This window comes from Haliotis rubra, unplaced genomic scaffold, assembly GCF_003918875.1.
Source record: "Haliotis rubra isolate DU_JTF1 unplaced genomic scaffold, ASM391887v1 Scf210, whole genome shotgun sequence".
Taxonomy (NCBI): Eukaryota; Metazoa; Mollusca; class Gastropoda; order Lepetellida; family Haliotidae; genus Haliotis; species Haliotis rubra.
This window is the reverse complement of record NW_025766115.1, coordinates 428261-445173: the sequence shown is the minus strand read 5'-3', so window position 1 is coordinate 445173 and position 16913 is coordinate 428261. Positions and strand designations below refer to the sequence as shown.

Genomic DNA, 16913 nt, shown 5'->3' with positions numbered 1-16913 from the left:
AATATTTGTTTCATTTCAACGAACCACATGCCACACTCTGCAGCGACAATGGTTTTGGCGTGAAGTGTCACTTTAAAACTGAACACGACGTTGATATATTTACGTGTCCCGTCGTCTGGCGTTAGAAGAAACGACAACAATCTTTTCAAATCTCTGATTTTGTTGACTATCAAAATGAAGTCTCCATATCTAATGAACTAAGTCCGTTGACTGAACCCCATAAGCAACAGCGTATCCCGACACGCTATCAATAGGCACCTGTCTCTACGACTGATTGAGAAAATATTTTCACCTCTTCTTAGCTAATTAACCCTTGAGTCGCCTTGCTGTTGCTTTCGCGGGGTGACCGTTACGGAAGCCCGACCCTATTCAGCGGTTGTAACAATTGCGACATAGAACAAAAGAATGACGATTTGCGAATCAAGTCTCCCGTTGTTTCTGACGACAGTGTTTACGAAGAGATGGCATTGCTTGTACGAGTTGTTTTAACAATTTCGCCTCTGAAAGCCCGGCGCCTATCTGTCGTGAAGGGGCGTGGCCATATTAACGCGAGCTGCTGACATAATGATATTGGGGGCGGAGCTTAAATCTCGCATGCTAACAAAATGGGAGGCAGTGGGGATTGCCGGTAGAATTTGCTTGTCGCTTCAACTATAAGCACTTGTCTACCGTGGTACTAAACATTCGCTACGGCTTTTGAGGAGACTGGATTTTTACCTGAGCTTGACATTGACATATATTCCACAACAAACATGGATCTTTTGTGCCAACTTCCACACAACCCTTGCGTGAGTATATACTGAAATATGCGTTTATAAATTCTGTGTTTACTATGTGTAGATGATGTAAATTTATACATGAAGAAGACGATTGTTTACAATATTTTATCAACCAGCTCTGGGAACAGTTTACCGAAACATTCTCCAAACACCATGGGTCAATTCCATCATAATTTACGCAAGACTACAAGTCAATCAATACGTTGTTTACATTTTTGTAAAATATTGTTTTGAATGCGAATTTAAATGAAAGTATACATTACTTTATTATGTTTGTCTCAAAACAAATGTTAAAGTGTTATAAATTGACAGTTGTCCTTTAAAAAGTTTAAAGAAAATAATTAAGACCGCCCCTCATCCCAAGTCACCTGCTTCCACAACAAGGGACACAACTCACCTGTGTGTATTCTGTTATGTAATTGGTCAATTTGTGTTCACGCAGAGTTTGATTGACATGTGAAACGGGTGCCGTAATCAGCGACGGCATAGATCAAAGTGTTCTTACTTAAGTCAATTCTAATAATTCCTGATCAATGCCAGCTGTAAACAGTGAACAGGTGTACCAGGAAAGTAGCTATTTTTTATTCAGTCAGGTAAATTATTGTCAGAAATTATCCCGTGTAATAATTTCATTTATTTACGGGTTACGGAGTTAGACAATTGTTGAGTTTTAAAACTATGGAAAAACATCATCCCGCTTTCTGGCATTTTTTGTCAAATCTCAAAACATGAAGAAGGGTGCAGCTCGTATCGACAAGTTAAATTTATAATCTGTTTTCATTTTTAGATAAACCCTGAAATTAAATTACGAAGCGTGTGTTTTCACAAATATCCAGATCTCCGAACACTTAACTATCACAACAAACAAATTCGATGAGTGCTCCTTAAAGTGATTGTCAATTTAACAGCAAGCGAGGCTATATCAAATCCGTACCGTAAGTTTACTGTTTGAGTCGAGTAGTTCTAAATGTTAGATTAGGAAACAAACGAACCAAGCGTTAGACACTCGGATGAGACGCCCTACTGAGACACCCGCACCAATAAAACAGGTGACTGCTGGTGTTTGTAACATAACGAGCACTACCCTCGAGACGAACAGTCCAACAAGCCAGCTCAGACTCCTGCTAAAATGGTTCGTGGTATTGTCGTTGCCATATTTCAATTGTGTTAAATATTTCTAATTTTATAATTTAATGAATATATTTTGTTTTATTTCAGAAGTACCCAACATCCTCAGCAAACATGTACGAGGACGATCTGATATCGCAACGCGCTCGTGCTTTCCCCCTGTCCCACGGGTTGATGCCAGCCCCCCAGGCGTCCTTCTTCGGTTTCCCCATGCACCCGGCCCACGATTCTCTTATGGCAGGTCAGTGACGTGCTCACAATATCACACCAACAGTTTATAAATATAATATTTTCCTTTTTAACACGATTTATATGAAGCTTATAATATGAACACACGTTTGGAAGTTACCGTTTTGGTTACAATTTGCATTCTGTATAAATTTAATAACATCTCGATGTAACGGTTCGGGATAGTAGAATCCTTTATTATTTCGTTTACAAAGGTTTACAGTGGGCATTTGAAAGGCATACATATACCATATCTATTTATCACACAAAACGGTCAATTATTTAAACTCGGTTGCATGCAATGTTATTTTGCCCGGAATAATATGTACTGTGTTTATTTGACTACATTTTCAATACTCACAAGTATTACAATGGACATGTGGTATATCTCGCTCATACATGCCCATTACCAATCCCAAAGTGTTGTCATTTTCAATTTTCTCCTGAAATGAGCACTCATACATGATTTATATATGAAATGGATGCGGCAAACCCTGCCAATAACGAATTATATCTGGTTGATAAATAATACACAAAGAACAGGTCGTTATTATATTTCGATGCCGTTATTTTCAATCTGGACGTTGTTTGTGTGAACGCGATGTTGCTTCATTGAAATTACACGTTGGAGAAAACAGGCTGTGAAAGTGTTCACGTGTAAAATCGTATTTTTTAAAATGCTACCCAAAACGCGAAACTGACATTCGCCGCTGACTCAATTCCAGGGAGGGACGTATCAAAATTTAACATTTTAAAATTTTACTACCTTTTTCATAATGCTCAAATTGAATAACACACGGTTGCAAACGTCCGAAACACGTTTGACAGCTTTTTGACGTTTGAAACTCATTTGAATGCATCATCAAATTACTTTTTGGTAGAATTAAAATATTAATTAGAATTAGATTATTAAAACACCTCCCGTACTTGAGAAACGTTTTGTTACATTTCTTCCTTCCGACGTGAACATATACATTTACGCTTAATTCTATGAACAAAATGCCATTTTCAAAGACGGAGGGAGTGAAACCGAAACAAACATTACACTGTCCTTCATGTACATACATTAATTTGTATTACTTCTTTGAGTGGCATTTAGAAGCTGGTAGGGTGAACAGGAATGATTTTGGTGGATATACAAGTTCTTATTGCAATGGATGTGACGTTTCGGTGTAGATAACACCGTTATCAAGCAAGTGATAGCATCTACACCGAAACGTTGCATCCATTGCAATAAAGAAGTTAATAGTAATTCTAACTAATATCTCCCTGTATCAAAACAATTGCCAATAAACATATACATTTCTCACGACTTATAATTTTTGGGGTTCTAAACTGTCTGTAACACGACTAACTGATTTTTTTCATCAGTAGGCCAAAGTCAGCAGTTTGGAGCTTACCCTCACCTCTCGACGCCGGACCCTAAACGCATGCTTACCTCGGGGGTGGGGCAGAGCGACTCCATGGACAAAAACATTAAGATCAGTCTGGACAACAGGGACTTGTGGAGCAAGTTTCACAACATCGGCACCGAGATGATCATCACAAAGACCGGCAGGTAGGAGCTGAATTTATTTCCTTAAACGCCAGGATTTCTTTCGTCGAATGAACTGCTTTGAGACCGCGAGTTCTCTTTATTACGTAGATCATTCACAAACCAACACCTTGTCTGTATACATTAAGTCACAATACCCTGTGCACTAAAACTTTAGTTTTAAAGCGTATCCCCCTGTTCCGCGATGACTCGTACACATTTTGAAAACTTCAAATGCTGAAACATACTAATTCTCGTAATATTTTCACACAGGTGTTTGTCCTCGGTGATAGTTTTTGCTTTTCATTTTTGTTCAATCTATACGATAAAAAACAAATTAAATATTATGTCAGACTAGAGTTAGCATCTATATGTCTCCTGATTGCCCGTCAAGTTCCGCATCAAGTGTTAACTCATTTCGCTGGATTCTGTTCGGCCCCCCTACTGTTCCTAGGGACACGGCACGCGCTGAAGACTGCCGCGCGTGCGCATTGTTAATACGGGCACGTGCCATGTCGCGTGCCTATGGCTATGCATTCGTCTGTAACAATCAGATATCACAATTTCATAAACTAATTTTAATCAAACTATGATTTTCTTCGGCAAAAATTATCAGAACGTACCACAAATATATTGCATGTTTTGTACTTAGTTACTAATATGTTGACTCGCTTTTAGGATTTTTATTTGACAACACGTGGGTATAGAGAAAATGCATGTGCATTCGGTAATCACTTTACCGATCCATTCTTCTGAGTTAAAAAGTGTTGGTCTTTTATGACTTTTAATTTTATGATATTTGCTTTAAAAGAATTTCACTTGACGACAGATGGGAACAATAGAATGTTTTACATATTGCCATAAATTTTAAAATGATGAATTAGTTTTTTTAACTCTAGTTGTCCAATGCCCCGCATGTCAAATTTGGTTAGAATGGCTTTGAGCATTGGCTAATCATCCTGCGGTTTGGCGCAACCTAATTTGAACGTATGGCAACTTCTAACCAACTCACCACAACAGAAGCATCTTTTTGTTTTAAATTTAAAAAACCTCATTCATACGGAACAATGCGTACACCTAATCCTTTAATAATCATTTAATAAGTTGTATATATATTGTTACATATATGGTGATATATGCCGCGGAACAAATATCGTGTTAAAATTAACCCTGACACGGTTTTGAAAAAAGCACAGCTTAAAGGAAACAGGAACATTTGCTATTTTCGGAAGAGGATGTATTTTAAGAAAGCTAAAATCTTTTGCTATTTATCGGGTTAAAAAAAAGAACAGATGTAATGGTTAAAACTATACATTCATGTTCCTACGCTTTGACCTGTTGGAAATCCGGTTCGCGTCTTAATGGTTTAGCGGTGTGGCAGGTGTTTTGTTTTCTCTAGAATTTGATAAATATATCGGCGAAATGTACACACAGGCATATGTTTCCTCTGCAGGTGTTTATGCTTCAAGCCAATGCGACAGGTTCATTTGTATAGAAAGGGATATACTCTGCACATTCTCTTCCCGGATTTGCTAAATATAGAGACAGATTCACCATTATCAAAATTTTATTTTTTGGGGACTCCAGGATACAGGGTGTTGACAGTTCAAACAAAACATGTTACCACGTTTCGGTTTAGTTTGACCTTTGTAACTTCCGGGAACGGAATACAACATATTTAGCCATTATTTACTCTTCTTTCGGGGTTTTTTCAGCAGAACGAAAAAATGAACACCTGTCACAACAGATACAAACGATATATCGTCATATAAATCGTCATGTCTTTTTAAAATTAAAATGTGTGTGTGCCATTATTCTGTGTATCTTCAGCAATCTAAATCCAACAGCGATGAAATATGATATAGAAAATATCAAATAGGAACACAGATTCGCACATAGCAGCTGATTTGTATCTTCCAGATTTTGGAAAATACGTTTACAATATGTGATATTCCACTGCCCCTATGGTGTTTGTTATATTGATTTTATTCTTATTAACGAATAAGTTGCGATATGCATCACAATATAGCAACTACTGCGATACAACATGCACCACTTCAAAACATTCGACGAACCATTAAACATATGAAGTTATTATCTGTATTATGACATGTTTATCAAAAAGCAGTTTTAATATAATTCACTGTGCGCATTGATAGACATGTTTATTGTCTGGTTGTAATAAAGCGCGCTTTTGGAAGGACTCGTTGATCATTGTGTTCATCGCAAATGTATAATATAAATGAACAACATTTTGTATTTCATTACGCAGAACATGTGTCTCTCCCCTTGTCTGCGCCCAGCTATTAAAATTACGACAAATGTTCGCCTCATGGCGTGAAACAAAAAAATTCATTTTCAGATGTTTTCTTTTTAGGCGTATGTTTCCAACCATCAAAGTGACTCTTGAAGGTCTTGATCTTCACGCAAAGTACATCTTGCTTGTGGACATCGTACCGGTTGACGATTGTCGCTACAAGTACCATAATTCGGAATGGGTAGTCACCGGAAAAGCTGAACCGCACATGCCCGGAAGACTCTACATACATCCCGATTCTCCAGCTTCCGGTTCCCACTGGACCAAACAGCCCGTGACGTTCCACAAGCTTAAACTCACCAACAACAACCTTGACCAAAATGGACACGTAAGTGGTTTATAACCCGATTTGATATTAATACAACTGTGAGTTTAAGGGTGTCTACCACAACAGATGCCACATCCTAAGAATATAAAGAAATGGTGTTAAATATTTATTCCGCCCTACAGTCAATTTCTGAGCGTCTTGCGTGGTGAAATCGGAGATGCTGGTAGCCTGTATTCACCACTCTGCCAACCAACGTCCCGTAGGGCCTATCCTTAACCAAGAGCGTCGAATCCTGAAACTCATTGTGTGAAAAATCACGTTCATGATCGTAAGAAATAGCGCTCAAATAATTACCAGATCTCGTGCAGTAAATCCCAATATGGTATAGCACAAACGAGAATTCCTAGATTTTGCACGAAATCTTCCCTCTTGTCGCTCGGAGTAGTCAAAACAGGACTGGGCAGAGTGATTTGCTTCACTGTTTCTAATGAAGATATGTAGGGTTCGTATGCACGTTTTTCTCAAGAGACCAAACATGAAAAATGTCCCAGTCGAGATGGGTTTGGCATCAAGATTTAGACTTGACAAAATGGCCAACAGTTCAAGTTTTCAACACTCAATCGATATTTTTTTTCACAATATATATTTTTTTCTTAACAGAAAACGCTAGAATATATTGCGAGCGGACACCCTAATACTTATTGTAGCCTCCCAGTCGCGGATATTTAGTACCGGTCAGTGGTTTATTGAATAAAGATTTGCAACCACTAAACAATCATTAGCTTTAAAGGGGCCTACTTAGCCACGTCATTATTTCCTAGTTCTTAATGAACTCCTGCCTTTACAAGAAAAGCGAAAATGATGGCTCGGTTCTTCTTTTGTGCTCTAATTCATTATGAGAGTATTTGGACGGGCGTCCCCACGTCCCCTGCGCGCTGAAGTCGTTCGATGTTTTGCCTTTGTAATGAGGCATAGGAGCACTATCACTGTACAGACGCCAAGTGAAATTGATATTCTCCCATGGGACACCTTCAGGGAGCCCACGAGGTCGAAGGTTATTTAAGGAAGGCTTGGGATGAAGGAAAGAGAAAAGAAAAACTAAAATGGCCGTCATTTGGCCCACGAGGCGGACTCAATTTCAATTAAACAATTTAGGGATCGTGTAATTAAGGATGATCTGTTTTTCGACGTAACTGAAATGGAAGCACGGGAGTTTAAATGAAGCTCAGGAAAATGTCTTAAGGCGCTTGATACTAATTAAATATGCACGCCTTCTGCGCATGTCTGAATGATGATGCCGAATGCATTTGATGAATATGCATTTTCCATGAGTGAATAGTTCACGTTTTGAAATCTCTGAAATTGAAATGTTATCACATTTCCAACAGAAACAAGAAAGGCAATCGTAAGACATAATTAATTATATCTGTCGGATTTTACAAATGATATGATGTTATCCTTCGCTATATCAGCTGATGGTATGGAAAATAACAAAAACTCGATCAAATATTTATCTTCTTAAGCCGTTATTCCTCGGTTCGTGCCAGAAATTACGCTTAAGTAAACCTATAGAGATTTTGTCCAAGATTTCCCAGTGACATCTTAATTAATAATCGGTTTTGTTTTGCTATGGAGCGTTGAATAATGAGGTCCCAGTAAAACCCGAAACAAGGACTTTAGCACGAACACGGCATCTGAATATTATCTTCTACATCGTTAATTAAACATATTGCAATGCCCTAACTAATGAGGGGCAGTTTTACCTTGAGTCCAAAAATCAGCCTTTCATTAAAAACTATTTATTTTTATTCACGTTTTTTGAAAGCGATATATTATTTTGAATTCCTATTTGCTTCATTTCAGATTATTCTCAACTCCATGCACAAGTACCAACCAAGGATCCACGTGGTACAGGCCAACGACATCTTCACAATGAGATGGAATACATTTAATACATATGCTTTTGACGAAACCTGTTTCATCGCAGTGACTGCTTACCAGAATGAACAGGTGCGTACCATAATTTCTGACGATTAACGGGGAGAGTGTCTTAGCCTATCAAAATCACTGACACAAAAAACCCGAAAAATATTCAAATAGATCTGTAGTCCGAGGCCCAAGTGTGTCCTGCTTGTCCTAACGATTCTAGATACGTAATTCAAAACTAACACCAGGTTAGTGATAGGTCAATTTACTATACGAACAAGTGGTCTAACACGTTTCCCTAGGGACGGTCTCTTCCGTTTCATGTCTTAACTGAATAATGGTTGCACTTTCGTGACGCGCTTCCAGTAATGGTTAATACGGCCTCTCTGTGTAACTGCCTTCGTAATCTTACAGAAGCATTCGATCGGCTTCAAAAGCCGACAAAATGAATATTTCATCGACTAGTACAGGCTCATTCCGTGGGCCGTTTGAAGTGGTCCGCCATTTACATCGAACCAGTTTCCTAACACCTTGGGTTGGTCAGATGGAACTGGCCGTGAGAGAACTGACGAATTTGGCGTGGCTCATGGCACTTATTGCAACGAGTAACAGTATTCAGACATACGATTTTCGTGTCAACTAACATTAACATGAAGGAAGGGTTAATGGTTTGTCGTAAAAGAGCTTAAAGCGATCGATTTGATTCCAGTTATACGGTTAAATGTACCCGGGGCCAGATTTCGTTGTTATGTAATATGAAATATCATTTTTTTAAATTGCTCTCAGAGTACAGTAAATTTTCAGTCCTGTTTACTGACGGAATTTACACTACAGCTGATGGAAGGAGTCGATAGGGAAACGCACGTGTTAGGCACCGGGCGCGGTATTTAGCCTCACGTGCAGGTGCTGTTTGCGCACGCGCCGTAAAGTTTTTGGTCGCGCGACATCGTTAAGAGAGCAACCGAGCACGTGCAGCACACGTAGTATCGAAATCGAATTATAGACTCGTTATCAAATATTATGTGCTTTAGAAGTGAAGTACAACAGATTAAATTTCTCTTTGTTTATCTATTGTTTACATTGTTTACAGATAACCCAACTCAAGATTGATAACAACCCGTTCGCCAAAGGGTTCCGTGACAATGGAATGGGAAGACGGTAAGTTAAATATAAATTCTAAGAAAGGAAGAACAAGTAATTATTTTTTTTAGTAGGAATTACTGGTAATATTTTCGGGAGCAATAATCAGCCTCATAACCTATCGTGGCTCCAGTCTCATTTAAATGTTTCAACGCTCTTTCATATTTGGTTGTTAACGTGGCTTCACCGGCGTTGCCGCTGTCGCCGACGTTATCACGCCATAGCCAGAACGTTTCTCATAAATCTTTGTGACCATGGAAAATAGGCGTAAGACAGCGAGACTAAACGTGACAAGTCATAGACCGGTAGTGTCTGAGCCGGAGCGCTTGGCGCCGATCAATATATATTCCTACACGGAGGGAAAAAAATAAAATGCTTTGTCTACAGAAAGTGCGAGAAAATGGTGGCAAATCTGTAGAGGTGGTAGCGCTAAGTCGTGACAGTTAGACTGATTTCACCGATGGTCGGCATAGAAAAATGTCATCAAGGGAGCTAGGTGTTAAAGAATTGGCGGGTTGGTTGCGCGACGAGTTGATCTAAACGTCGCGTGTACTGACCAAGACGTGTTTGAGGTGTGCCGGGTTGATTCAAAATGAACATATTCATCTTACTCAATAAGGCCTATTTCGCGAATATATTGATGATGGTCAAAACGATTCCGGCTGTTCGGCCATGGAACAAGGGAAGGTGGCAAATCTTTTCCAGAAGGCGCTAGGCGTTGACATATTGTCTGATTTCCCTCGTGGCTGGAAGCTCACTCTCAGGATCCCCAATTTTGGCCCCGCTCCCCCTCCCAATACCCATTCACACGTTGTCTCTTCTCTTCCAGTGATCACCGCCTAAGCATTAAAAGACCGGCAAGTGAGGATGGTTCGTCGGATCATGATAAAGGTAAATACTTCAGCCAGCGTCCAGATTTTTTCCTCCTGGCGTTCTTTCATGACTTTGCAATTGAATTACACATCTGCCTGCCCGGGCTTCCTGTCAATGTTTTTCGGCAAATCCTCTCAGTTGCCGCATTTTCTAACACGTGTGCGAGCTAGTCGCCGGATTGACTATCTGCCACGGCTGTGAAAATGCACGCTTTTACACCCCACGTGAATTTAAGTTTGTCACTTTCGTGGCCAGAATGCCCAGGACTGGGCCGGAGTGAGAATTCGGCATCTTTGTTATGTGATTAGTTGCAAGGTCTTGCAATATTGATGAGACTCTCTAATTGCATCAGCGAGACGACACTGAAATATCGCGGCAAATTTTCGCACCTATACTCTCGACTAATTCAATCATCTTCCGAAACTCGTCAGCTTACACCTGGGCCGAGAAATGGCGTCGATGTACTCGGAAAACCGTTCTCATCTGTTCCAGAATAACGATTAATGTACTCCGAAACCCCAATCTGGTTTAAGTGGCAACTCAAATAAGCACCTTACCGATTTATGGTTAACCATTCCAGTTTGAGTTGAAGGGGAACCGTTCTCTTAAACCGAAATCAGATTGTTTTTGTTCGATGGTGTTGGGGGTGAAAAACTAGCCGACACTTTCTCTCACGTAAACGTCAGAGACGTGAGAACTTGGAACTGAATTTCGGAAAAACTTGCCTTCTGTGAGATTTGCTTGTAGTTCTTGACAATATATAAAAAACGAAATGACTTGACTAAAACGGATGGTGTTAGTTTTGTTGTCAAGCGTAATCTGTTCTGGTAATTATGACAAAATGTTTTGTAAACTTATTAGGAATTAATTGCAAAAACATTTCTTCCATAGTCTGTTACTTTTCCTTACAAAATCTCTACCGAAACCAATGTTTGTTCGCAGTTAACAATTCAAATTAAAAATTTGACTAAAGAAATAACGAAACAAATATGCTGATAATAATTGACTTATGACTAAAGATTGTTACGACATCTCGGCTTGCCGGCGCATTTGGCACGCGCCCCTTTACGGCATGTGGTTAGAAATGATGGCGATTATCCTCGCCCCGTACTGCGCATGTTACGTCACGTGACGTCATTGTAGCACTTTCTATTGAACAACCTGTCGGGTATTCGTAATCTCATTTGTAACTCTAGTGTTGTGTTTTATCGGGTATGTTATCAGTAATTGGGATTTGGCTACCTGTCGTCGCTATGAAAAGAGCGCCACCTGTCAGTTGAAATTGACAATGGACGAACAACTTTGAAGGGTTTTGTTTGCGTAATTGTTTGTACATTCATGTAAGGATAATATTTTTGTTAACAAAGACATTTTGCCACAAATCGACCGGAGTGGGTGTTGAGTAACCAATGACATTTGTAATCAGAACGACTGACACGCGCAATATGTCACAGTATTCGTCGACCGCAGTCAGTAAGTAATCCATTAAAGCATTGATTAACAATAGATCTTCATGGACGCATAAACAGAACGAATGTTGCCGTCTATGTTCTGCTGCATGTAAAGCAACGATTCGGACGTGAGGAAGCCCCTGACTTGTATGTATCATAGAGTTTGATTGGCAGCCGTGGCAGATGGAACGTCGGGCTGTTGTCGATTGCTTGATTTGACAGGTGCTCGGGGCATTGTCCATAGCATTGTGTTAAGTAAACAATTGATAGGTGGCTACTCGGATAAATAGATCAAACGGCACTTGAAGCATTTCTCAAAGCGAGTGATTTATATTGTATGAGGAGCTGTCGGATTCATTTAATTAACCTAATATTCATTGTCTATGGAAGATATTGGATTTCAAAGTATTTATTGTGTTTGATTTTTCGTTACAGTGGAATTAACAGCTATGAAAAAGCTAAAAACTGACGAAGATGACATCGGCATGAAATTGAAGACGGAGCCTCACAATGCAGTGACGTCACACGCTCCAAAAGATGAAGACAGTGACCCAGTTTCCGACACATCCGACGAAAACCCCAGTGATGCGTCCGGTACAGAACTACCCCCATGTCAGATCTTGAAATCGACAGCCATTTCTCCGGATCTGGACAAATCCCGTGGATCCAACAGCTCCACCCCTTCGCCCAACCAGTGCCAGTTCGGCTCCGTCAAGTCATTTAACCAGTCATGTATGGGAGGCGAACAGGTCTACTACCCGCACCATCCTGCCGTCAGCAGGGTACCAAGTAGTAGCTTCCTGCCTGTTTCAACAAGCTCCGCTCTTCTCCAGCCCGTCTCCAGCAGCATGAGTTTGAGTCTTCACCCCGTCAACAGTCAAATGCAGGCGTGTCGTTTGTCAGGACAAACCAGCGACTGTGCGATACGTCAGACAAGCGGCCTGAATACGGCATCTCATGGGTACGGCATCCGTACGACCCCAGCCCAACACCACCCCTCACTATCATCCTGCACGTACATGCAATCAGCTCAACCGTACGCAACTCACCTAACACCCAACATGCATATGATGAACATGAATTTCACGGGGCCCATGGCGTGAACCTACACACATGATGTGTGAACATAAACCCAGGGCCTGGCCCGACTACAAGTGCTTGCCCCGTACAGCTTCGGGGTTCGGGGACGCGGGGATGTCACGTGAGGACAACCGCAACACTGCAGCGAATATTGTACATATCTAGCAGTGACGTCACTGGCTGCCGAGGTGCTCTGTACATATTTGACAAAACGGATGTGACGTCATTGTCACATGATCAGATCGGCAGTTTCAATTGGTCAGGTCTCATTTGCTCAACCGGAAGTCTGTGTTGTGTGTGGAACGTTGTGTACAATGGTGTTCACGAAAATAGACCTTAACTGTTGCTGAAACGACTGCGGGAAAATAGTCAACCCCAAATTGACGTTTGGGCGATGAAGACGTTTATTTATTCAATATGACGACATCAACATAGAGTAATGACTGTATTATAGGCATATTTATATGTGACTCACATTTGGTTGTTATGATTCCACGCACCATGATCTTGTAACGTCATTTCTGAGGAGCCCTAGGCCCCAAATTGGCGAGTGCAAGAATTGTTTTTCTTGCCAGGTTATTGATATTTTATGACTAAAATATTGAAAACTAATATTGTGTTTTGTTCTCTTTCATTTTATTATTCTTTAAGTGACATGGTACGCATGGTTGGCGTGTGGTGTGAATTGCCGCAACTCTTTGTGCCGAGTTGCCTTTTGGAACGACAGAAACCTATTATAGTGGGTTTGAATCCCAGTTTCTAGAATGGGTCAACTGTCGGCATCATATCAGTACTCGTAGGTTTAACCAAAGGGGTAAACGTTCACCTGTGAGACCTGCGTTACTCCGGTAATTTCTCCCACATTAAGCAGACGTGATCTGCATTACTGCGGCGTTAAAGCACACTAACTGACTTACGCCAGATACCCCAGCAGAATAGGAAGATTCACACCGCCCTATCCCGAACGAAGCTATTATTTTTAATAGGTCCGGGGTAAATCGCAACTGAATAGAAATGTAGTGCCCGGGACTGCAGCGAGGAGCTAGTGTCAATAATGCATTTATTCAACACATTTGGTCAGTTTGAGTTAGATTGTAGTGAAACAGTTTTGTTGAGACATGGTTGTCAAGAAACGAGTCCATCTTGCGTGTACTTTTACCATGAACCTAGCCGACACATCTCTGGATGCTGTACATATGTTGTTCTCACTTGTAATGGCTTGAAACACTGTATACACCATTAAATTACTTTGGACATAAACTTGGGTCAGCGTCACAGAACAAACACTCGTCTGGGAATTATCGATTTTTGGAAATGATAAAAAGTGCCTTTTCCAGCAACTCTATAAATCCCTCAAGCACCGCCAGTATTTCTGGTTGCGCAATGCAAACATTCATCAACAAACCATATAAACTATGTACACCCAGTTTCCCACCTCGCCATAGCGTGAATCGCTGCGAATTTGATGTAGCCTCATCAACGCTATAGTGAGGTGGGTAGCTGGATGTACATGTACATGGTTAATATGATTTGTCTGTTGTTTAACGCCGCACTCAGCAATATTCCAGTTATATGGCGTCGGTCTGTAAATAATTTTGGAATCCAGTGATCAGCATCATGAACATCGATCTACGCATACGTCAACCTATTCAGCAAGCCTGACCCTGTTCTTTTCGTCATGCCGTGCGATATCGCGAATACAGGGGTAAAAATAATATTTATTGATTAGCTTAATTTTATGCTTGCAGAATGAATGAAATCGATTATGGAAAAATTAGCCGTTGCATAATATACCCTAATAAGAGTGAGAGTTTAGTTTTACGCCGCATTTAACAATATTCCAGAAATATTCACGACAGGGGAACTAGAAAAAGACTTCACACGCTGCAGGGAATCGAACCCCGGCCTTTCGTCAGATTATGTATGCTTCTTGTACATGATTGCCAGTTGTGATGAGCGTTAACTTAGACCAACCATACTTGTTCTAGGTGTTTCATCTAATGTGCATACCCCCTTGTAATACAAACAATAATAGCGATTTGAAACCATGATCGTTTGTTAAACAACTTTTATCCTAAGTTGAATAAAATTCTGAGATTGAAGTGTTCACTTGGCGAGGTAAAAATATGAGGATTCGCAATCTTATTTTCACTTTATTCGATTTACTTTTTTTGTTTAAAGTGAAATTCATCGGTACGTTTTCACTGCAAACAGACTATAGTAGTCATGTTACTGGACTTGTGTTCAGTCCGGGAAGTCACGTGACTGGACTTGTATTCAGCGCAAACAGTCATGTGACTGGACATATGTTCAGTGCTAGAGGGTCACGTGAATTTCTCTTGTATTCAGTGCAAACAGTTATGCAACTGAACTCGTGTTTTTGGCTTTATATCCTATGACCGAAGTTTGCATGTTTGCTTAATAGCCTAAATACAACAGACTCCATCTATCTCCAACCTTAACGGACCAAACCTTGTAAAATGTACACAACATATTTATAATACTGTATATATTCTCATCGTTCTATCCTGTGACATTTTCAAAATGCATACGCCACATGACCGCCATATTACATGTCACGTGTTATCATGTATTAATAGAAAAACTGGACCTCACAAGCGAAAAAAGTCAAATAGTCGTATTTCTTCTGATGAATCAACATATTCTTCCCATTTAATCATGTCCTAAATTACAAATCATTTTATCTAGAACATAGTGAAATGACATCAACTGCTAAAAAGTATTCTCGATGGCTGAAAATTATTGATTTTGTGGGTACACTTAAAGTAAAGGGCACGCCTCAACATGGTTTTCTTTGCACACTTGAAATTAATACATTTCTATCTAAGTATTTATCTACTTGACAGGGCAACAGGGTGGAAATCAGGATACTCTCCATGAACCTCCATGAAAGTGTTCCTGATTGAATGTATTGACCAGGTGTGGCCTGACAATAACGGTACATGCCCTGGTTTGTTTTGTTTGCATTGCTGTCACATTTGTCCGCCGTTACGTATGTTTCTATTTATCCCCCCATATTCATAACGCAATAATCCAGCCTCCAGGTTGTCAAAAACTGTTGGGGCGGTGGGGTAGCCTTGTGGTTAAAAGCGTTTGCTCGTTACAATGAGGAGTGGTGGGGTAGCCCAGTGGTTAAAGCGTTTGGAGATTAAAGACCTGGGTTCGATTCCCCACAAGTGTATAACATGTGAAGCCCATTTCTGGTGCCCCTGGACGTGATATTGCTGGAATATTGCTAACAGCAGTGTAAAACCATACTTACTCACTCGTTACAATGAAGACCCGGGTTCGATTCCCCACATGGGTACAATGTGTGAAGCCCTGTTCTAGCGTCCCGGCAGTGTGTTGCTGGAATATTGCTAAAAGCTCAAACACTCAAACATTGTTTGTTCGTAAGCTTGTTTCTTTCAATCGATCAAACTTTCTGGCTTAGTGAAAAATAAAATGTATTTGTTTATCATCATCAACTCAATTTATTTGGGTAATTTTTACACACAAAAAAAATATTTGGGTAATGTGACCCACACCTAAACAGTCTGTCAACTGGACCAAAGGGGCGGTCAACACGAGCATGGAAGGCAGGGACGGTCTTTTTTTGTTGCTTTGTGTTTGTTTGATTGTTAGATGTTTAAGATGGCTCCCAGCTGTGTTCCAGCTCTCTGACGTCACCGTGTAACTAATCGAGTCTGGGCCAGACAATCAAGTGATGGAGCAAGTTTCACGCCGTTTGTGCACACGCACTCAGTCCGAGCACCGGTACTCGCATGACCAAAATATCGTTTGATGGGGACTTCTTTTTTTTGACATTTTTTTATTCACTGCTCTTGGATACGCTTTGTGTGAAACAATCCGTGGACATAGTTTTGTAATGATAAGAAATGGCATGTCACTTTGTTTCAATTTCACTGGGAAATAAATATGTAAAACTGGAACAAACGCAGATAAACTTGAGTAAAACTATTTCATTGTCACAATCACAGAACATTTTGGAGTATAATCCATATTTTCTCAAATAAATTCATATTGAAATTGTTTCCAGCAATATATACTCATGCCAATAATGGTTGTCACCCCCTTCAATTTTTTTATTGGAGAGGGGGGGGGTGTGTGTGTGTGTGTGTGATGACAACCATTATTGGCATGAGTATTTTTCTCAATGTCATATACA

The 16913-nt window shown here is 40.2% G+C and overlaps 1 protein-coding gene across 3 annotated transcripts; it reads left to right on the top strand.

The window, feature by feature from the left end:
• Positions 1 to 625: 625 nt before the first annotated feature.
• Positions 626 to 13336, top strand: LOC124276613 (T-box transcription factor TBX2-A-like). Of its 3 annotated transcripts, none has more exons than XM_046712261.1 (8): positions 626 to 788; positions 1998 to 2148; positions 3510 to 3693; positions 6047 to 6314; positions 8118 to 8264; positions 9271 to 9338; positions 10150 to 10211; positions 12080 to 13336. In XM_046712261.1, the coding sequence occupies exons 1-8, from the start codon at positions 753 to 755 to the stop codon at positions 12745 to 12747; spliced, it is 1584 nt and encodes a 527-aa protein (XP_046568217.1). In that variant the 5' UTR covers positions 626 to 752; the 3' UTR covers positions 12748 to 13336. The 3 variants fall into 3 exon arrangements, with proteins under 3 accessions (XP_046568217.1, XP_046568216.1, XP_046568218.1); XM_046712260.1 differs by having other exon boundaries at positions 3507 to 3693; XM_046712262.1 differs by lacking the exon at positions 626 to 788 and adding an exon at positions 1890 to 1911 and having other exon boundaries at positions 3507 to 3693.
• The last annotated feature ends 3577 nt before the right edge of the window (positions 13337 to 16913 follow it).